This window comes from Propithecus coquereli, unplaced genomic scaffold, assembly GCF_000956105.1.
Source record: "Propithecus coquereli isolate 6110/MARCELLA unplaced genomic scaffold, Pcoq_1.0 Scaffold62, whole genome shotgun sequence".
Taxonomy (NCBI): Eukaryota; Metazoa; Chordata; class Mammalia; order Primates; family Indriidae; genus Propithecus; species Propithecus coquereli.
The window spans coordinates 1888750-1913115 of record NW_012152174.1 but is presented as its reverse complement, the minus strand read 5'-3'; the positions used below and the strand labels follow the sequence as shown (position 1 = coordinate 1913115).

Genomic DNA, 24366 nt, shown 5'->3' with positions numbered 1-24366 from the left:
TTCAGGGAATTCAGGTAAAATGTTTTTGCTAAAAATTTGAAATTACTATTACCACCCCCTACTGAAGAAATGAAAAATAGGTGAAGCTACGGTAAGAAAATGTAACATTGAGATATCAGTCAGGACTTACAGAAAAGATAAGCGAGGAGACCATTAGTTATGAATTACCTTCTGGAGCACAAACTAAATAAAAGAATGAAAGGAAATGCCTTAAAATGTTCACAACTATTTGTCTTCAGGCCTAGTCTAATGACAATGGCACTGGCTATGGATGTTTTGTTTATTTTTAATCTTCTAAACTCTATCACCTTGAATTAAAAAAAAATACATGATGAACTTTTCCCAATTTTTAACTTCATTACGGTAATATAGAACATTTAGAAAAATACAAACAAAACAATTAGCCAAAAAATTGCTCTAGAACTGGTTTGACTACATGTTGTTTTTTTGTGACATTAAAATAAATGTAAATAGCCACATAAAAAGCAAAGATTAGGCCGGGCGAGGTGGTTCATGCTTGTAATCCTAGCACTCTAGGAGGCCTGAGGCAGGAGGATCCCGTGAGCTCAGGAGTTCGAGACCAGCCTGAGAAAGAGCAACAACCCGTCTTTACTAAAAAAAATTAAAAAGGAAAAAAAGTGAAGATTGGATGTGCAATTGAATCAATGTTATAAACCTGTAATTTAAGAGTCGCCAAAGAGATTTTTAGTGTGAATATAATAGTGCACAATTTAGCTCCATAAAAATCCTATCAATATGTCAACTAAAATAAGATCAAAGCAAGTAACATTAACGTGCCTTGACAGTGCCCTTGCTCCACTCTTAAAAAGGGTGAACTGCCTACTTAGCATAGGAGCTGTTAACTCTTACCATCAAAGAATTCTGCTGCTTCGCTGGCTGGCTGTGGACCCCATTTGTTCTTTTCTTTTGATTAGGTGAGTCTTGGTACTGTTTTCTGCCATTTCCCCTCATACTTTGATTCTGTTTTTCCAATAAGAAATAAAACATAAATCTATAGTATAATGTAATAGCACAAAAGAATACAATCCCCTGACTATGTTTAGCTGGTTCAATCAAGTTTTCAGCAAACCTCTGTCCCCTTGCCCAATTTTCGTAAATCACCATATCAATGTTTTTTTATAGAAGATAGGGCTTCACAAAGCAAGATTCCTCTAAAGGTATGAAATAGCAAACATAATGGTCCCTAGTATCTTCCACGCCTGTTGCCTTATCCTCTATCTGCTTACAGGTTTGGTTTATAATACATAAATGGAACCTCTCTGTGAGGGAATGCTGAGGCACACTGGCCACAGCTCTTAGAGCAGGAAATAGGAAGCAAATGTGATCAATTGCTACCTTGAAAATCTGCTTTAAATTATTAATAAACAAATAAGCACTATCAAATGAATAATCACTTTTTACAAAATAATGAAGATTGGTGTTTTTAAAATTTGGGCCATTATTCCTAAATTTAGACATAAAACCTAAACATGCAGTTGTTTATATCTTGCTATTAAACTGCTTTAAACCAGGCATGGTGGTTCATGCCTGTAATCCCGGCACTTTGGGAGGCAGAGGATCACTTGAGGCTAGGAGTTCAAGACCAGCATGGGCAACATTAATGGGACACCCTCTCTACAAAAAATTTAAAAATTAGCTGGGTGTGGTGGCATTCGACACAGCAAGACTATAACTTAAAAAAAATTTAAAAAATAAACAAACTGCTTTCACGTGAGATAATTTTTCCACCAAAAAACCCTAAGTTTAAATTAAAACACATAAACTTTCTTTTCAGAGACAGGGTTTCACTCTGTCGCCCAGACTAGAAGAATACAGTGGTGTAATACAGTGGTGTAATCATAGCTCACTGCCACCTCCAATGCCTGGGCTCAGGCAATCCTCCTGCCTCAGCCTCCACAGTAGCTAGGAATACAGGCATGTGCCACCACATCCAGCTAATTTTTCTATTTTTTGTAGAGATGGGGTCTTGCTATGTCACCCAGGCTGGTCTCAAACTCCTGGGCTCAAGCAATCCTCCTGCCTCAGTCTCCCAGAGTGCTGGGATTACAGATGTGAGCCACTGTGCCCAGCCTATTTATTATTATATTTCATTGTGGTACAATATACATAAAATTTGTCATTTCAACCACTTTTAAGTGTATAATTTAGTGACATTAAGTAACAACCACAGTGTTGTACAACCATCACCACTATCGCTTCCCAAACTTTTTTTCATCATCCTAAACTTCGTGCCCAATAAACGATTACTCCCTATCCTTCCTTCCCTCCAGCCTCTGGTAATCTCTAGTCTACTTTGTATCTCTATTAATTTGTCTAATCTAGGTACCTCATCTAAGTAGAATCATATAATATTTGTCCTTTTGTGTCCAGCTTATTTCACTTAGCATAATGTCCTCTAGGTTCACCAACTTGTAGCATGTTATCAGAATTTCATTTCTTAAAGGCTGAATAATATTCCATTGTTCATATGTACCACTCTTTGTTTATTTACCCCTTCACCTGCTGCCAGGCATATGGGCTGTTTCCACCTCTGAGTATCGTCAATAATGCCGCTATGAATGTTAACATACAAGTTATCTGTTGAAGTCCCTGCTTTAAATTCCTTTGCATATATACCTAGGAGGAGAATTGCTGAGTCATATGGTAACTCTGTATTTTAACTTTTTAAGCAACCTCAAGCTGTTTTCCAAGACAGTTATACCATTTTACATTCCCATCAGGAATGTACAAGGGCTCCAATTTCTCCACATTCTTCCCAACTCTTGTTATTTTCTGCTTTTTTTCTTTTTTATTATTGCCATCCTGATGCGTAAGAAATGGTATCTAATTGTGGTTCTGATTTGCTTTTCCCTAATGATTAATAATGTTGTTGTGTGCTACAGTTATGTAAAAAAAAAATAAAAATGTTGAGCATCTTTTTGTACACTAATTGGCCATTTGCATAACTTCTTTGGAGAACTATCCAAGTCCTTTGCCCATACTTTCATTGAGTTTTTGTTGTTGTTGTTGTTACTGAGTTCTAGGAGTTCTTCACATATTTTAGATATTAATCCCTTATCATATATGATTTGCAAATATTTCCCCCCTTTTGTAAGCTGCTTTTTACTCTTTTGATAGTGTCCTCTGAAGCACAAAAGTTTTAAATTTTCACAAACCCGGTGTATTTTTAAAAAGAAAAATGAAAATAAAAAATAAGAGTGGTCCCCAAATGGACAGTTAAAAAGGACAGATAATACCAAGTATTAGTAAGGATGCGGGACAATTAGAACTCTCATGTATTTTGCTGGGCATATAAATTACTTGAGAAAATTAGTTCCAAGTATATACTCAATAACACAGACCTATCCAATGATCCAATAATTCTACTTTTAGTTACTTTTAGTTACATAAAAGAATTGTGTACGTTCATCAAAAGACATGTATCGAAAATAGCAGCACTGTTAAAGCTCCAAACTGGAAACAAGCAAAACGTCTATTAAAAGTGGATTGGATAAATAAATTGTGATATAACCATATATTGGAATAATGAAAATAAAATTTTACAATACACTGTTAATTTTTTCCCAAACAAAAGCCAATAGATCTTATTTATCTTAAACTGGAAGATATTTCCCTCATGACTTGTTTTTAAGAGAACCTTTCACTGGCAGCATGTACATCAAAGTCAGATATTAACTCCTATTACTTACTTTACTGGATTTATACCGAAGCTATAAATATTAAGAGTCTCAGCCCTGTTTCAAATCACAAGTAAGGAACACAGCAGCCTCTGATCAACAATTCAGAGCTCTGTAACTTAATATGCAATGCCTCAATTTAGAATGATTTCAAAGCCAAATGATCTAAATTTCTGAAAAATTTTAATTGTACATCACTCACCTTTGCTTTTAAAAGGTCAGACATTTCAGAATGATTATTATATGGCTTTTGCTGCAGTGGCTGCCTGTGCTTTACCCACTGGTCACCAGGAGAACCATCAGGAAATAACTGCTGACTGTGGCGGAATTTGGTTCGACTATATCAAGATTTTAAAAATAAAAATCAGCATCCATCATCTTCCCCTGCACAAAAACAGACCTCAATATCCCAACCAACCGTCTTTACAAATTCCCTTATCTCTAAAGCTGTCTATGAGAACAGAGAAGTATAATAACACTGTGAACACACAAAAGTTTTTCTTTTCCTAGTGTTCTATCTCTCCACCTGAAAAGTTGGTATCCTCTTGAGTATACTATTTTAAAATGTGCCTGAAGCTCCTTTCCAACTGCAATTAACCTTTTACATCTTTTAAAAATCTTCTATTGCCTGTGAGACCAATAACGAAATAGTAACTATAAAAAGGAATCCTATACCTCTGCAAACTTTAGAAGCAAAATGCTACCATATTAAAAAAAAACTATCAGGAAGTCAGAATTCAATATATTCGATTATATTCAATATATTCAATTCAATATATTCAATAATTCCATAAATGTATTTCTTTACCTCAATTTTTCCACAGTGTAAGGTTTAGCTGGTGTGCTACCAGCTGAGGAAAATCCATTGTCACTGTCTGAGGAATCTCCAAATCTTCGAGAAAGCCAGTCCCTTAATGGTCTATGGAAATAAGAATTCACTTTTAGGCCAAGGTGGAAGGATGGCTTGAGGCCAGGAGTATGAGACTAGCCTGTGCAACCCAATGAGACTCCGTCTCTATAAAAAACAGAAAAATTAGCCAGGTGTGGTGGTATGTGCCTGTAGTCCCAGCTACTCTAGGAGGCTGAGGCAGCAGGATAGTCTGAGCTCAGGAGTTTGAGGCTGCAGTGAGGTATAATGATATGACTACACTCTAGCCCAGGTAACAGAGTGAGACACTGTCTCAAAAAACAAAAACAAAACAAAAAAAAAGAATTCACTTTTAAAATCTGGCCATGGAAAGAAACTACCAGAATCATGAAGGTTATTTTTAAAGAAATATGAACATACCTGATAAAGGGAATGGCCATAAAAAATTTGTTAGGTGCCAAACCAAGTTTGGATTTTGGGGTCATATCATTTCTATGACAAGGCAATTTCTCAATGGAGAACCACTCAATATTCTGAAACACAAAAGAAAATAATTTATTTAGTTAATTATTATGAAGGAGTTTCTAAAAGAAATTCCCTACTTCATTCAATTAGGATGCTATCCAGCAACCTGAAAATACTACCAATTGTTACATACCCGAATTTCTCTCCTGGTTTTCGGGTTAAATTTTGTGTCTTTCGGAATTCCTGGAATAATGTACAAACGAGCAAGCTGGTCATTGATTCGAAGTTCAATGTAATCATCCTTACAAATATAGTCTTTGATATCAAAACCAGTTTCTTCAAAGACCTGGAAATAACAAATGTGGATGGAATTTTCACTTTTAGCTGTTAGACCTCCAGTTCATTAAAATTCATTTCGAAGACAAAAATTCAGAAAAGGGGAGACATTATTTGTATTTACTACTTCTGGAAATGGCAGAATGGGTACAGAAGTATAAATGTGATATTGAAAAAAAGAAAGTTCTTGTGTCCTACATTTCTCTATATCCACATCTGGTACTTTGGGTATACACAGAAACAGTCCACTGACATTCAAACATACCAAAACTATACATATAACCTTTCCTGGAATAAAATTCTGAATGCTCAGTGAAAGAGGTTTCATGGTTTCCCACCTTCCCAAATCTTAACACTTATATATAGAAAATGATGTAATTAAACCATCAGTCACATGGATTTATCTTATAATTCATGCAAGCTGTCTGAGCATTCCCATTAAAGCAAAAGTCCAGATGCTTTGGTTTTTCTTCTTTGAAACTAAGGTCTAATCTACTGCTTTAGAGAGAGCTTAAAAACATTTTTGATTAATAAATCAATCTTAATGGGTTATTAGATTTATAGGTGTAACAATAAAGAATAGTTTACCTAAAAGTTTACATATCGATATATGAAATTGCTTCTCTTCATTAAAGACACCATTAAAAGAGTCAAAGGGAAAACATAAAGACACAATTCACTCATATCCAATATATATTAAAAATTCATATATATACACATATGCATATCAATAAGACAAGTAACTCAGCTTTTAAAAAATGGGTAATATATAAATGGGTACTTAATAAAAGGGGATATTCATTCGAATGGCCATTAAGAACAAACATGACAAGGTGCGCAACATCATTAAACTTCAGGAAAATGGAAGTTAAAACCACAATGATAAACCATTACATTCCCACTAAAGTAGCTAAAAATTTTTTAGATTGACAATTTAGTATGTAGGCCAGGATCCATTCATTGCTGTTGGGAATGTAAATTGGTACAACTACTTGGAAAACTATTGGCAGTAGCCTCCCTATTACTCAGCAAGCCCAGTCTTAGAGAAATATGGGTTTCCTTCCCTCAAAGGGCATATACAAGAAATAGGCACAGCAGCTTTATTCATAGTAGCAAAAACTGGATACAATCCAATGTATAAGAAAATGGACAAAGTTACAATATTTGTACACTGGAATATTACAGAGAATAAAAAGAATCAACTATGGATACATGCAACAAGATGAATCTCACAGGCATTATTTTGAGCCAAAGAAACCAAACAAAAAAAGTCACAACTGCAAAATTTTATTTATACAAAGCTCAAGAACAAGCAAAACTAATCGATGATAACAAAAGGCAAAATAATGAGTCCCTTCAGTAAGTGTGGAAAAAGTGGGTATTGACTGGGAAGTGGCAGGCAGGACTCTTCTAAGGTGCTATAAGTGTTCTGTATCTATTGCCTGGGCTAGAGTGCTGTGGCGCCAGCCTAGCTCACAGCAACCTCAAACTCCTGGGCTCAAGTGATCCTCCTGCCTCAGCCTTCCAAGTGGCTGGGACTGCAAGTATGCACCACCAAGCCTGGCTAATTTCTCTGTTTTTAGTTGCCTGGCTAATTTTTTTCCTATTTTTAGTAGACTTTAGTAGAGTCTTGCTTTTGCTCAGGCTGGTCTCGAACTCCTGACCTCAAGTGATCCTCCCACCTTGGCTACCCAAAGGCTAGGATTACAGGTGTGAGCCACCGTGCTGGCCATGTTCTGTATCTTGATCTGGGTGGTGGTTTCACAGGTATATACACATATAAAAATGAATAAACTGTTTAGTTAAGATTAGTGTACTTTATGTATTTTAGCTTCAACAGAAAAAGGTTTAAAAAGTAATTTATATATGGTTCTTAATTCTATTTTTACATAATCTCTTTACTTCCTTCTTTAAATAATACCTCATTATCAGAAATAAGTATACGTAGCTAGTCACATAAATCTGTATAATAATTAGGAACTATGCTAAACGTAAATTGCATAATCTAAATTCCTTGTGGGCAGAGCCTATTATCTATGTGTTACAAATAGTATCTAACTAGATAAAAAAAAAAGTATTGAAGGATAGAGGAACTGTTGCAGATTAAAGGAGACTGAAAGACATACCAACTAAATGGACAAATGCAAATGCAATAAATGAGCCTGGATAGGATCCTAGATGGGTGTTGGGGAGAAACTGCAGAAAGGATCATAATGAACAAATAGCATATCTGAATATGAACTGTCCATTAGATAACAGCACATCAATGTTACATTCCTGCATTTGATAATTACACTTTGATTACCCTAAGAGAGTTCTTTGTTTTTAAAAGATATGCAGAAGTATATATTTAAATATAAAGGGGCATTTTGTCTGCAATTTACTCTTAAATAATTTAGCAATAATAATAAAAACCATAAACACACACACATCAAAAGTAATAACGTAAATATGGCAAAACATTAACCAGGGTCTAGTCTTTGTATTACTCTCCCTACTCTTTTATTTGAAATTATCTCATTATTCATGTAATTTTTATGAAGTCATATGTAACCCAAATGCTTAGTTCATTTTAGTACATTCATTCAGATATGTACTGTGTGCCTAGCCAGTGAATTCAGTAATAAATAAAGCAAGCACTGTCCTTTAAGGAGTTCAGTCTGAAAAAGAAAAAAAAAATTAATTGTAATTTGATGTTTAAGTGTTAAGACGTAGGAAGAGGGTGCTTGACTCAGCCTTTTGTAAAGGTGTGTGAGAGTTGGGGTGGTCACCTCTGGAAGTCTGTCATGGACAGCATCTTATTCTGCTGGACAACCTGGAGCTAGGACTTAAAAGATGAATAGGAGTTTGCCACATAAATAACAAGAAAACGGCATTCCATTTAGATAGCTGGAAATGGCTGTAACTAAAGAATTACATGTAAAAGGGAGTGGTACAATATGAGGCAAAATGAAAAGGGCCATCAGCACTAATCCAGGCAGCTTCAAACTGTACAACCAAAACCAGAATAAAAATAACAGGGAAAACACCTCTCAATCCTAAAAGTGACATAGATAGATTTGCCTCTAAAATTAGGCATTCACTCTCATCAAATATCTACCAGGAATAAGTTTTAATAGCTGACTTACATGTTCAGACTCCAGAAACAAATTTTAATATCATACCTTCTGTAAATCAAATCTATTATTGTATTATTAACTATGTATAATATATAGTTAATTTTTCTGGCACATGGAACAGCATTAATTTCTCAAATGTTATCAAATAAAAATCCCCATGTAAAAGGTTTTTTAAGAAGTGTTACCTAAAGAGAACTGGCACAGGGAGACAATGAAATTGTTTATAATATTTGTCCTATAAGCCTATGGAAAGAGGTGGACTAAGCCAACCAGTAGTTTCTCTGTACAAATTCTGTGAATTAAATCATACCGAAGACGGCCTCATTACAATAAAACATGTTGTTTTGCCAAATAATAAGCCACAGTATGAAATCTTGAAACTACAAGTGAACTACCAAGTATCATTTGGTGTTTCACAACAAATGACAACAAAAATACACTGAGGTTATTATACCTTCAATAATATCTAGGAAACATTTTCCACATCTTTGTCCTGTTAAATAAAATTTACAAGAAGCCATGGTTTGGACTGATCTCCTATACTAGGCCCCAACAGACCAAACCAAAATGGAGTTACTCACGCTAAAGTCCTATGTGTCCCATGTCACCAAACCAAAACTATTAGTAAGTTGTTTATCTGACCTTCAAGAAAACAAGAGAAGGAGAGATAACAGCCAAATCCCCAAATAGTCCAGTTTTAATGGTCATAAGGAAGTCCCCTTTGCTTTAACCTTCACAGTGAAAGTAACTGAAAAGACCAATCTGTGTTTTCTGTTTCTGCTTTCCTCCATCCTTTTCTGTCTTTAAAACCAACCTTGTTCATGACCAGCCTAGACCAACAAGATCCCATCTCTACAAAAAAATTAAAAAATTAGATGGGTGTGGTGGTGCATGTCTTAGCTACTAGGGAAGCTGAGGCAGGAGGATCACTTGCACACAAGATTTCAAGGCTATGGTGAGCTATCATCGGGCCACTGCACTCCAGCCTGGGGGAGAGTGAGACCTCGTTTCTAAAAAAATTAAAACAAAACAATAAAAGAATTTAAAGGAAAAAACCCCAAGTTCCTCTGTTCAGCTAATCGGAACATTCATTCTATTTTATGGAATGAAGTGTTGCCTGATTCTTGAATCACAAATAAAGCCAGTCCCAATCTTTAAATTTATTGTAATTTTGTCTTTTGATGGTCCTAAATATTTCACTGAATAAAATTGTTCACAAATAATCAAATTAATGAAGGTGAACCAAGAGGTCAAATAGAAGACTGGAAATTACTTAAGACTGCCCCTAGCTTTCTATTGAGAACTGTTTATACCTTCTCCTGGAAAAGCTTGTTTACCAGAGCTGCTGTAGGCTCAGCTCACATACACCATCCTGTTTTGGGATGTGTCAAATTCTGCTATAGCATAACAAAACACGTCAGTACTGCCATATATAATAATAACATATAACTGTAGGAATGCTATAATAAGCCAAATAAAAATGCTGTTAGCAACTTAAGGGTAAGCATCCATGGTAGAACCGTGCAACTTAAAAAAGAAATGCTTAAGATACCAGCCTAAGTTTAATTAGCAGCTAGAAAATTAGGACAAAACCTTTCCCTGTATGTTAATACAAGTAAAAATTAAAAAGAAAAAATGAGGCATTAGTAAATTATAAAGAATGGAATAACAATCTGGTTTACAACTAAGACTTAACTGGTGGTTTCCCGCTTTCAAGCAGTGCTGCTTCTATTATACTGCAGTACCACCAAGTGGCAGAAGGACACACTGCAATTCTAGGACTGTTAATTGAATACTTTTCAACATTCAAAAATGGCAACTGCTGGCCGGGTGTGGTGGCTCATGCCTGTAATCCTAGCACTCTGGGAGGCCGAGGCGGGTGGATTGTTTGAGCTCAGGAGTTCGAGACCAGCCTGAGCAAGAGCGAGACCCTGTGTCTACTAAAAATAGAGAAAGAAATTAGCTGAACTAAAAATATATAGAAAAAAGTAGCCGGGCATGGTGGTACATGCCTGTAGTCCCAGCTACTTGGGAGGCTGAGGCAGGAGGATCCCTTGAGCCCAGGAGTTTGAGGTTGCTGTAAGCTAGGCTGATGCCATGGCACTCTAGCCCGGGCAACAGAGTGAGGCTCTGTCTCAAAAAAAACACACAAACAAACAAAAAACGATGGCAACTGCTATAGACTGGACTGTGTCCCCCCTCACCCAAATTCTTATGGTTAAGTCCTAACCCCCTAATGTGACTGTATTTGGAGATAGGGGTCTCAGGAGGTAACAGAGGTAAAGTGAGGTCCGTAAGGGTGGAGCCCTCATCTGATAGAGCTGGTGTCTTTATAAGAAAAGGAAAAGACACCTGAGCTCTCACCACATGCACCCAAGAAAGGCCATGTGAGCACACAGCAAGAAGGCAGTAGTCTACCCAGGAAAAGAGCCCTCACCAGGAATCAAATCAGGTAGCACCTTGATCTTGGACTTTCCAGCCTTCAGAACTGCCCCACTTCCCTTGCCCTAAGAATAAATTTATTCACATACTTTCTTACCAATTTGGGTGAGTTACAGTCATTACGGAAATTAGCGCGACACAAACAGAACAATCTTTTCTCTTAGTACTAATATCTTAAAGCAGAAAACAAATACCATAACCAACATGAAAACTGGGTGCCTCAGTTCACAGGTTAACTGCCTCTCTTTCCCCAAATAATGTATTTCTGCATTATTCTTACTCTTTACAATATAGTGTATAAAACTCTTCACATGGAAGGATCTAAGTAGAACTCTTGGGTCTGAGGCACTACTTAAGTTTGCAAGTTTAGGAACACTAGTTCCCCCCTCCCCCTTCTCTGTGGCATTGCTTTCTAGATTTCAGTTATCCCAAAGTCTGAAAAGCGAGTGAGAACAGTACAATAAGATATTTTGATAAGATATTTCACATAACTTTTATTATAGTATACTGTTATAATTGTTCTATTTATTGGTTATTGTTGCTAATCTCGTACTGTGCCTAACTTATAAATTAAACCTTATCATAGGTATATAAGTATAGGAAAAAACATAGCATATATAGGGTTCCCTACTATCCATGGTTTCAGGATTTACTGGGGACCTTGGAATGTATCCTCCAAGGATAAGAGGGGACTACTGTGTTTGATTTCTCTCAAGTTCTCCCCAGAAGATCCAATTATAGAAACAGCTGATCCCACCCAGTTTAACCTAAACTTCTGTTATTCCAGCTAATGTCCTTCCCTGACCTAGACAACAACCTTGCTGCGTGCGGAACCTGTGGCCTTGGGGACACACGTGCCCCCCCCCCCAGATCCACAAGTGTGGCTCCTCGATCAAATCCAAACTTCACATCCGACCAAATTTGGATTCAGTCAAAAGGCTGCACTTAAGGATCCAGAAGGCCGTATGTGGCCGCAGGTTCCCCACTCTATTCTGTCCTTCCTTATGAGCAAGAGAACTACAACATTTAAGCAGGTAAAAGGGAAGACTTTTATAACTGACCTCCTGCCATCTACAGAAAGAAAAGGAAAAGCTTTTAGAAAATGTGGCAATTTCTCACCTTCTTCCTTCCAAACAGCTTTCAATTTTAAAGGATGTACATACACCTTCACTGACTTGCATACAACTTTGTCTATAAGCTGCTGCAAATACTAGCTTGGATAAGATGTTCCATACTGAATTTAAAATATAGCATTTTCAATCATTTTATCAATCCTACTCCAAAGTAAATAACTACTAATGGTTTTTCCATGGTAAGTAACCACTAGTAATTTATAAGAATTTTAACTATTATGCCTCATAAATAGTTACAACCAAACTTAAACTAAGCAGTAAACACTATTGCATGAAAACATTAACTCACAACACACACAAGGCAATGGATTCTAATGAAATATGCCACGAAATCCTTATTACTGTCTCAAAAAAATCTCAAATTCAAATCACCACCTTAGATTTTTTTCCCTTAAAGGTATCATTTCCAGTTATGAAGCCCTTGAGTGACTCTCCTTAATAAATTTATATTTTATAATGATTAAGTAACTTGCCTAAAGGCTATACTAGAACAAAAATCTTTCAACTCCTAGGCCAGTCTTCTTTCCATTGTATCACACTTTCTATGGTCCAATTTCTTAAATCTCAACATAAAATCTTAAATCTTAAATCTTAAATCTCACATTAAAGCATAATGTCAAAAAGGATAAGGAATCGATAAATAAGAATACAGTACACAATCCATCACAAGGTACTATATAATTAATACCAAGTGAATAATAAAGACAATAGTTGCTATTAAAGCTCAGAGAATACTGTGGGCTAGAACTGATTGGTAAGATTTTAAAATAGAATTTTAAGTAAGAAGGAACTCCAGAAAATATCCATTCTAAACTTCATTTTACAGATAAGAAACTCAGGTCCTACACACAAAGCTTGTTGGTAGCAGTCCTTCAGGGAAAAAAAAGATTTCAGCTGGGTTTAGAAATGTACATAGATAGGATTTGAGTAGGAAGCAAGAAGAGAGGATTTTCCAGGTAGGAAAATAGCATTAGCAAAATTTTAGAAGCTGAAACAGTCAGTCAAGTTCAGGGGACAGAGAATAAATACTTTTGACTGAGAATAAAATAAATTCAGAAATGGCTAAGATTTGTGTTGGGGGGAGGGGACAGAGTTATTTAAACTTAAAAACTGAAACTTAAAAAATTAAACTTCATCCTATGAGCAGTGGAGAACTAGAATCTGAGCAACAAATGTAAATTTCTTAGAAAAGCCCAAATTTGTGCACTTGTCTGGAATCCAAGACTATAACATAAAACAAGGATTACAGCAGCCAAAATAGTTTACCAATTAAGAAAACCAACAATGAAAGAAACAGATAAGAATAAATGATAACAGATGTGGAAAAATGAATTAATAGTTACGTTAAAATATGTAAGTTACTTCATGCACTGAAGTTCTGAAAAGAGGGTTGGATAGTCCAAACAAGTAAGTCTATATGGGTTTAAAAAAAAAAAAAAAACCACATTCAGAGACCAATAGCCAAATTTACTATGTTTCAGACTGCAATAACTTACCTCTCTAGCAGCGCAATCATGAGGAGCTTCTTCTTTATTTACTTTTCCTTTTGGAAATCCCCAGCCTGATTTTGCTAGGTACCCCTGAACCAGTAGTACCTACAAAACAAACAGAGATAAAAATCAAATTTGTCGTCCTTTCCCACGCTCCTTTCTAAAATCAAAGGTATTTTTCTCCTTACTTCAGGTAACCGTTATCACCAATAATTTTACTCAGTATTTGGTTTAAGTATCTTCCATGAGTCTGAATATACTACTACTGGTATGAAGGCATTCTGCCTATTTAAAAAATATTTCTTCAACAACGAAGCGATACATTTATGCACTAAGCCAGAGCTGCAAGAAATATTAATATAAAATCTTTTTTTTTTTTTTTTTTTTTTTTGAGACAGAGTCTCACTCTGTTGCTTAGGAGAGTGCCGTGGCATCATCCTAGCTCACAGAAACCTCAAACTCCTGGGCTCAAGCGATCCTCCTGCCTGAGCCTCCCGAGTAGCTGGGACTACAGGCATGCGCCACCATGCCTGGCTAATTTTTTCTATATATTTCTAGTTGTCCGATTAATTTCTTTCTATTTTTTTAGTAAAGACAGGGTCTCGCTCTTGCTCAGGCTGGTCTCGGACTCCTGAGCTCAAACAATCCGCCCACCTCGGCCTCCCAGAGTGCTAGGATTACAGGCGTGAGCCACCGCGCCTGGCCTAATATAAAATCTTAAGACCCAGAAAGCAGACAAACTACACAAAATTTGGCCTTTTAGTACTAGAAATCTAAGAATATTTTAAAACTTCAATTCAGAATACTACATAAGTAACAAATTCTGTTAATGGGCCAAAAATTAACAGTTGATCACTATTTCACTAAAAATCTTGTTTTATTACACTCACATTTTCAAGTGTCTCATCAAGAATAATTGCACCATATGTTGGTACTCCCATTTTATATTCCTTCCATTCGTCCAAAACCTTTTCCACATCTTCACCTTGAGGCAGCAAAAATGGACAATGACTGAAGAGTATAAACAATGTCAAGGAAGCTACTTTATCCCTTAATATAACTTGAGAAATTGTATACAGAAAGGAACCTACTAAAATTAACTGTGTATTTTATGTGAAATTACTCAAATCTTTACCTCTTAACACTTTTATTTTTGTTTTTTTCCAAATTTGTTTGCTCTTAAACAAGTCATTGTTAATTTCTGCACTTATCCTAGAGACAAATCAAGTAATTTTTGAGTACTCATAGTCCTGGATCCCTAAGTTAACACAATTAAATTCAGGACCATGTTAACACTTCAAACACTTCTCATTAAGAGAGTTACATTCATCATACCAAGGAGTCAGTAGACACTGAAGTAATGGCAAGAAACAGAAGAACAGTACACATACATTGCTAAGAGAAAGAATCCATCAGAAAAGCAAGAAAGATAAAGTGGTTAATTCCAAGAAACAGAACTACATATGAGGTATACCATTCTATGCTGTTGACTTTCTTTACCATGTATATGTATTGTTTCTATAATGATAAACATTTTGATGATGAAGATTTAGTAAGGATTATAGAAAAGGTAAATCTAGGTATTAAGGAAAGTATAGCCAGTTTCAAAAACACTGGGCGTGCACCTGTCCCCAAAATTGGACAGTGTAAAATAGTATTACAAAAAAAAAAAGCTCAAACCCTGAAATTGCATGCTCAGGCTTCCAATACTTCATGCCATCAAATGCCTCATCACTATAACACTGTTAATTATAAAAAGCATGGTCAAGTACTGTGGCTCACAGTTGGAATCCCAGAAGTTAGCCAGGCACAAGGGCAAATGCCTATAGTCCCAGCTACTCCAGAGGCTGAGGCAGGAGGATCAATCACTTGAGCCCAGGAGTTCAAGGCTGTAGTAAGCTATGATCCCAACACTGCACTCCAGCCGGTCAATAGAGCCAGACTCCATCTCTTAAAAACCAAAAATTATAGAAAGTGTAGGGAAAATTATAATTTATGATAGTGTTTCTCAAACTGAGGACATACTTTCAAGGGTTCTCAAGTCCTCTACAGAAACTTGTATGCTCTGTGTTTTCATTTTGATATTACTCTAAAAACATGTAATATGAGCATATTTTCGATTATCTGGATAACCACATGTATCAAATACTACCACTTAATTTCGAGACCATATTGGTACTAGTACTATTTCAATTGCTCTGAGTTACTAAAAACAGAAGAAACCTAATACACAAATGATGCATTAGGGTCAAATAACACACCAACATAGTATAGCAAGGAAGGTTTCTCAACAAATGGAGCAGGGAAAGGTAGTAGAAGAACTGGTAATACAGGTAAGTCAAACTCAAAACATCCTCAGAGAAAGCAGCATTATATTCACACCACGATGAGAAATTTGGCTTAAACAAAAACACATTAAATTCATTTCATTAATTTAAATTTTACAAGTTCTACCATTTTGTAATTTAAATTTTGTTTTGGTTTTACAGTTGCAGTAAGAACAAAATAGGCCCTCAAAGAATTCAAAGAGGTCAACTGTCTATGACAATATTAAAAAACAAGCATGAGGTTAATCTCAATATAATGAGTTCATGCCTTATTTGGGGAGGGTAAAGATACAACATTAACCATTCCATAAAGCCCTATGGTTCTACCGGGGCTTGCTAAGATTCTAAAAGGTATTTCCCAATAAAAGTCTTGCTTTACACGTTTAGTAAAGTCCCTAGCAAAACTTCAGCCCAGCAGCAAATCCAGGATATCCTTGTCTACATCTATCCATGTTGCTGAGTGCTTACTGAAGAAAAATCACAAGACTATGCCCAATTTACAAGAGAAAACAGAGGCACAGAAAAGTCCCACAATTTACCCAAGGATGTACAAGTAGTAAAGGGCAGAGATAGGATGCCAATTTAAAGAATGTCGCCATAACATCCACCTATATTATGCCATCTTCTCCACTCTAATATCCCAGAGGTACTACAAATTCAACTTGTCCATAACTGAACCCATCATTCCCCTCACAAAATTTTTCATTTTCCTATGAATGGAATGGCACACTCATCCACTCAACTGCTCACACCAGAAACCTGGGTACCATCCTTTACCTCTCTTCAGATATCCAAGTTATCACCAATTTACCTCCTACTATCTTCCAAATTGACCTCTTCACTTCTAATATAGATTTTCATTATCTTTCTAGTAAACTAATGAAATCGCATCTTAACTAGGTTCCCATCTCCAGTTTTGCCTTCCTCCAATTCACCGTCCACACTATTCCAGAGTGGTCTTTCAAAACACCCTATAGGGAAAAATCAAGCAAACGTGGCAAAACATTAACAATGGATGAATACAGATAAAGGGCATGACAGCAGTAATATTCTCACCTTCTCTGTAAGCTGAAGATTTTTCCCAAAATAAAGTTTAATTTTTCAAAAAAAAAAAAAACTCCTATTATTATTCTTCAAACAAATACGGCCCACAAGACCGCTACAAGTTTTAGTCCTTAAATTATTTCGATATCATCTCATCTCTTCCTGTTTACTCTAAAATATAATATTTAACTCTTTTCACTTCCTCACATAGATTTTCCTCACACAGTTCACTTTCTCTAAAGAAGTCTTCTATCTAGCCACCCCAATCTTTTTTTTGGAAGAAAAATAGTTAACATTTATTGTTCACTCACTATGTGCCAGGGACTGTTCTAAACAATTTACATATACAAATTAACCTAATTTTCAAACTGATCCTTTGAATTAGGTATTATTATTAACCTTATTTTTTAGGAGGAAACTAGGATCCCCATCTAAGAGAAATTAAATAACTTACCAAGATTTTCCAGTGGCCTCAGGTTGGGATTCAAATTCACAGCCCCCAAACAATGATTAGGCATCCCTCTCCTCTGTTCCCACTGAATCCTGTACCAACCTATCACATCTTACCATACTGCAACTGTAGTAATTTCCTTTCCTGTCTGTCTCTCATCTTCATACAGATACTGAGTCTACCTTGTTCACTGCATAATGCCTGACATAGAAACCATTCGGTTATTTAACAAGTCTACCACATTAGCAATAAAGGTTCCTTCTCCATGTAACTAAGTTAAAAGAAACATTAACTAATACAAAGGCTTCTGAAGTTTATTTTTTAATAGCAAGGAAAGTGTAAAACTCATGTACACAACACAAACAAAATCTTATCCAGAACCCCAAAGTATGTGAAGTTGCTCTGATAGAACCGTAAGTCTGTACAAAATGACCAAAACAGGCCTGGCACGGTGGCTCATGCCTGTAATCCTAGCACTCTGGGAGGCAGAGGCAGGAGGATTACTTGAGCTCAGGAGTTTGAGACCAGCCTGAGCAGGAGCAAGATCTGTCTCTACTAAAAATAGAAAAATTAGCCAGGCGTTGTTGCTTGCGCCTGTAGTCCCAGCTACTCAGGGGGCTGAGGCAGGAGGATTGCTTGAGCCCAGTAGTTTGAGGTTGCTGTACGCTATGATGATGCCACTGCCTACCCAGGGAGACAGAGCAAGACTCTGTCTGAAAAAAAAAAAAACAAAACAAAATGACCAAACAAAAGGAGACTTGGTTGTTTTAATTTTGTTTCCATAACTAGATTATAACTACTTAAAACCAAAGTCTTCCATGATTTCTCCACAGAACCTATCACCAAGGCTTTAAGAAAGACAGTGCTCAATATACTTCTATTCCCCTTTGATTCCTCATTAACTTCTACACATTTAATCAGACATTTCTTCCTTTGAAATGTCTCCCCCATCAGTGTTCTTTGTAGTCCTGCTACTATGGCTCAAGACCTTATTATTCCATATCTCAAGCGATATAATGGTCTAACCCATGGTTCAACCTATCCTGCCAAATAAATTGAATATCGTTTTCAAATGATCAGAGTATTCTTTATCCTTGCTCAAAAACTTCTATGGTAAACAGTTACCTGGAACAACCAGTATTTCATCCATATTCTACAGAGCCCTAAGGGGTCTGTATTTCATAGGGCTTAAGGAAAGTAATAGGGAGCTAAATATTTTAAGTCACCTATCCTTACTCCAACTCTAGTTCTAGTACCCAAACTTGTAGGTACAAATCCATCTGAGCAAACATTTTATAGTTAAAAACAATGACCTATAGAATAAAAATAAAAGCACCTTGGCTCAAGATTTGAAAATCCACACAATCCCCATCCCCATATACCTTTTCAATCATATCTCCTATTATGGCCCCATGAGAACCCTCTGCTCAATATAAATTCTTTCCTGAGATATCCTTTTAACTTTTCAAATCTCCAATTTTGCTCAATCCCTTTTCTTTACCTAAAACATATTCCCTATTTCCACTTAGAAAATCCTATATTCCCTTAAAAATATAGCTTTGCCTAAAATCTATCCACCCCTTTTCCAAATTCTTAAAACATTTAATATTAGGACCATTAGCAACTCATCAATTCTTCCCCCTGTGACATAGCTACTTTCATAATCTTGAATATTCATGTGTATCTTTTATAACTAATAAATTTCGATAAGCTTCTAATATCTAAATACGGGGAGAAAAAGCTTCTTTGAAAACAAGGACTTCTTTGTATTTGCCACAGAACTAAAAACAAATGCTTTGAACATAGTAAATATTCAATAATCACTTAAGAAATTTCTAAACAAATCAGAAAGATAGTAATCTGATAAAGATCATCTGGTTAAATGGAGCAGCAAATGTAAAGTAAAAAACAGATCAGTTCTACAAATAGGTTAGCTATTTCGAAAAGAAAATTGAATTTAATTCTAATCATCAGTGTGCATTTCAAGGAGTCCTCTGTATAAAAATAAAGATACTATTAAATTGTCAACTATTTATATTTGACACTTTTTAGATACCAAGTTATGTTTTATCTAACAGGTTAAAAAAATCTCAAAGACAAGTAAAGGGAAAATTGTGTTAAATATTTTACTAACAAGAATGAAAGACAGTTATTATAGTAATGAAAAGGATATCAGCTTTAGCAAAGTCTCTTATCCCACACTGAGGTAATCCTGGTGTGTTCTGCATGTAGAAATCCAAGTAAAACCAATGGGCAAGTTCAATCTGAAAACACACTCGGATTGCATTGTCTCTTTCCTCGCTGGGAATATGCAAAATAAATCGGCTGTTAAAAACAAAACACACACAAAAATTACATTTACAAACTATAATGATTTACTTTAGCCTATTTAACTGCTTCAACCCTGACCCCACCAACTTAGAAAAGGGACTAAGAGCAGTCCTGACAAAGGAATCAATCAAAATTTGGGGAAAACTACTATACGGAAGGAAGATGAGTCTCTTAAAAAAAAAAGGGGGGGGGGGGCGATGAGAAGATGCCACATGGACCTCACTCATAACAGGAATTTTTCTGAGTCTATGCACCCTCTGTTCACAAGTACAGAGATAAACATAAGAGTTCACTAACAACAAACTAAAAATAATCAAGAAAACAACTTTTACTAGGATTTCCTCTCATGCTTGGTAATATTTCTAAGAATACAGGCAAATATATTCACACAATTAAATAAAAAAATATGTTCAATACTGCTTAATCTCCATATATAAAATTTACCAAGAAATATTGGAAAAGAAAGAAATCAATACTCTGTTGTTCATTAATACACTAGACTTCCAAAGGGCCTGCAATTTCACTTTAACTCTCAAATATATTTTTTTTAAATCCTAAACTGTCTTTTCCAAGTACACTGGGGAAAGCAGGGAATGACATATTTATTTTATATATAACATAAATATACACTATGTGTGTATATACATGATTAAGATAATGAACCCCTTTTTGTGAGACATACAAGTTATAATTTAAAAATCTAAGTGAATGTGACTTATAGCAGTCATTAAGCAGCTACCAGTTACTTCTTCCACTGCTAAGCATTTTTGGTAATCTTTTTTTCTAGCAACCATTAGAGACAGATTCAACTAAGTAAAATAAATCCAGTGGTTTTTAAGAGTCATTTTTTGAAATTAAAAATTGTATCACCCAGTTTAATCACATTATTCACTGGCTATGAGGCTAAGTAATACTTGGCTGTTTCCAAGTTTCAAATCAAATCTCAAAAAATTACTTATACATTATAATCGTCATGTAACATTCCAACAGGGAATAAGTAAATGACAGGACAATATACACACAATAATCTATATTTCAATATAGAAAAATTGTGGGGAGCCGGGTATGGTGGCTCACCCCTGTAATCCCAACACTCTGGGGGGCTGAGGCGGGTAGACTGCTTGAGGTCAGGAGTTTGAGATCAGCCTGGGCAACAAAGTAAGACCCTGTCTCTAAAAAAAAAAAAAAAAAAAGAAGAAGAAGAAATAAAGAAAAATTATGGGGGAAAGGAGCTTAAATTGCACACACACTAAAAACAAAATGTATAACATGCAACCCTGATGGCATTATGTAAGATATGAAATCTAAACTTTTCCGTATGTCATTCGGGATCTGGTCCCTGCCAACCTGTACAACCTCTTTTATCACTCTGAGGTCCTATATACCCAGAGATGCCTAATTCTTGGAAATAAATTGTCATCCATATAGTATATCTACCCTCCCCTTCTCTTGTTCCTCTAGCAAACTCCTAATTCATCCTTTGAGACTTACAAATACTACCTCTTCTATGTAGGCACACCAGACTCCTCTGAACAGACTTCTATACTCTCTTTGACTCCCACTCCATTACAGCAATTATCTGATTTTTACTATTATTGTCCACAAACTCTTCCAAATTAGTTCACTGAGATAACATACTGTATCCTTGCATATTTTTATTCCCATAGTCTAGCAAATTGTCTAACACATATTGATAGTTACAATTTATCTTCTAAATGCTTACACAGGGTCCTCTTCTGGGTAAGACGCTACTCTGTTCCTCCCACAAAATACAGCTATAAAACCCAGACAGAATGCACGGAGCAGCTATTTCAAAACTCTGAAAAGTAAACGGCAGCAGGAAGATCAAAGAAAACCAGTTCTCAGAGTGGATTTACCACCTGGCATGGACTCGGGGTTCGAAGTGGGCATCAGCAGGGACAGAGAGCTCCAGAAGCCTTTTAGTTCGGTTTTAAGGATCAAGAGAGGAGTCTAATCAGGTCTTCTAATGCTTGGGAGACGATGGGGGAAATTTCCCTTTTCTTTTCTCGGTTCAGTCACACACCTCAGCCCCCAAGCAATCCCATCATGGTAATGGAGGTGGTAGCAATGGGGACCCACAAAGTCTAAAACTCTGGAGAACAGAAACGTTCCTCTTCAAGTTCAAGAGCCGTGTAGTCCCAGAAGAGTAAGGCCAACTTGCATTGCTTTTTTTTTTTTTCTGTCTGTCCTCCAGCTGCTTGGTCTCAGCCATGGGCAGAGTCACATGAAGTGTGTGGCAGAGTGGTTTTCTTGCCATAGGACCAAAGAGGAGAGCCCTGGGAACCAAGAAGTACCAAGGAGATAACAGAGAGAACAGTTCAGGAAAACGGCCCTATAAAATTGTTTGTGAACTCTGGGGCTCAACTCTGAGCTGCACATGCTCTGATTAGACTACGAACAGCATTTCATAGTCTTTGAGAACTGAACTACAATACAGACCACTGCCCAAGTCCCAGAATGGCCACTGGATAGTGCACACAGGACAAAAAGCACTGCAAAAACTAGTCCTCTTTCATCTGGTTTTATTCAACTTAGCTCCATGTCTCAAAAAAAAAAAAAAAAATGGTATGTTATTTACTTTCCCAGTTTCAGGCATTTTCTATGGACTTCCACTACGGAAGATGAGGAATTAGCTCTACTCCCATTTCCATTCCACATACCCTTCTCATCTTTCCATTCTCCCAACAAAATGATGTCATAGTTTTGGTTAGTTTCTCATTTTCAAGCAGATAATTTCATATGAAGAGGGGCTGTCCTGAGCATTGTAGGATGTTCAGCATCATCCCCAGCCTCTACCTGTTAGATGTCAACAGCACTACCTGCCAAGTCATGACAACCAAAAAATATCTCCAGATATTGCCAAATGTTCCCTGAGGGGAGCAAAATTACTCCCAGTTGATAATTACTAGGTTAGATGAGCATTCAACCTTTACATTATTATGACTCCATAAATGCAATTCACAACTAAGGCATGTGGTAAACTGATTATTTTTCATTTCCTGCACGAGCGTTTGTTTTCCCCATAATTAATACTTGTCATCATTGCCTTTGCTTCATTTTCTCTATACTTGTCACTAATTCAACCTTCCACTAGTTTTCTAAATTTTTTTCTCAAGATGTTAATTCTGTCAACTAATAAATAAAACCAACACTACAGAGTGCCAAATAAAAGAAAAGGTGTTTTCATTGGGATCTTAGGAATTGCAATTAGGGAGACACAAATTTAACAAGCAGCTAAATCCTGTTCCACCCAGGCAAGGTTAGGCAGGGGCTTATAAGCACTACTGTAAGTTTACACATCTGGAAGGTTTTTAGCACAGTCCACGATTGATGATGGCTGTCACAGCTGATGCTTATCAGCTTAGGCTGTCTCTAGTCCATGATCAACATAGTTTGGTATAGCTGTCTCTCCAGGAGGTTGGTGATCAGGACCAGTGTAAACAGTTCCAATCAAATGCAGCTGGTTTTATGCTTCGGCCCAGTTCAGCAGATTGAATTCCATCTAGATGTGTATGTGATGTGTCCAACTCCTCATGCCTTCCTGGCTCATTTTTAGATACCTCTAACGTACACCATCTCCATTTGGGATTTTCTTTTCACAATTCAGATGCATCAGTTTCATCTTGAAAATGTCTTTCAGTCTTCTGATCTCTTCCAATCTAGACCAATTGTCCTCTACACCTGGTACATATCTGTCATCCTATGGTGTCCTTCCACTAGCATCCTATGGTTCCCTATACCTTTATCCTATGTAAGAGTTCATGTTTCTTGTATCTGTCTTTCTCCTAACTCACTTCCTTGTTTTCATGAAGTACATTCTCACATACCTTCTGGAGAAAGATGCAGGAGAGGTAAATACTGAGACACTGTATATATGATATCTTTATTCTCACACTTGATAATTTGGGTAAAATATTCTAGGGATCATTTTCTTTTAGAACGTTGAAGACATTAATTCCAGCTTCCAATTTTTATACTGAGAAGACTGAAGCCATTCAGACTCTTAATCTTTTGTACATGACCTTCTTTTCAATCTGGATGCTTCTAAGATCTTCCTTCTGTCCCCAGTGTTAGGAAGTTTTCCAGTGTCTATTTTTTATCCACTGTACTGCCATTCAATACACGATATCTATTTGGAGACTCACATACTTCAATGCTGAAAGACCTCATGGACCAATCATCTTAAAATTTTTAACTTTTCTACATTTCCTACCTCTGATTTTTCCCTCTCTACTTTCTGGGAAACTTCCTTAACTTTATCTTGCAAGCCACTTATTAAGGTTTTTGTTTCTGCTCTCCAATTTTAATTTCCAAAAGCCCTTTTTAGTTATTTAAAGTATACTTTTATAGAGTTTCTCGTTCTCATTTCATAGTGTAAACATCTACCTCTAAAAAGATGACATAATTTTGTTTTTAAGTTTTCTCCTACCTACATAGTCTGATTCTTCCCAGTAGCTCTGGTTAGTTTTAAGCTCTACCTTTCATTTTAAGGAGCCTATTTCAGATGTTCATATTTAAGTGCAACAGACCACAAAGCTATTTGGAAGGGCTGTCAAACTATGAGGCACAATTTAAAGTGATCAAGCTTGGCCGGGCGCGATGGCTCGCGCCTGTAATCCTAGTATTCTGGGAGGCCAAGAC

The 24366-nt window shown here is 36.3% G+C and overlaps 1 protein-coding gene across 3 annotated transcripts in view; it reads right to left on the bottom strand.

Moving 5' to 3' along the window:
- Positions 1-24366, bottom strand: part of DCP2 (decapping mRNA 2) — a 42530-nt gene that overhangs the window by 5306 nt on the left and 12858 nt on the right. Inside the window, exons 2-9 of one of the 3 annotated variants that reach the window (XM_012659522.1) lie at positions 19547-19698; positions 14442-14569; positions 13558-13656; positions 5225-5377; positions 4987-5099; positions 4507-4617; positions 3901-4036; positions 871-981 (exon numbers count right to left, since the gene is read on the bottom strand). In XM_012659522.1, coding sequence (XP_012514976.1) covers positions 871-981; positions 3901-4036; positions 4507-4617; positions 4987-5099; positions 5225-5377; positions 13558-13656; positions 14442-14569; positions 19547-19698 — 1003 coding nt within the window. The remainder of the gene's footprint in view (positions 1-870; positions 982-3900; positions 4037-4506; positions 4618-4986; positions 5100-5224; positions 5378-13557; positions 13657-14441; positions 14570-19546; positions 19699-24366) is intronic. The other 2 variants (XM_012659523.1, XM_012659524.1) reach the window with 2 other exon arrangements.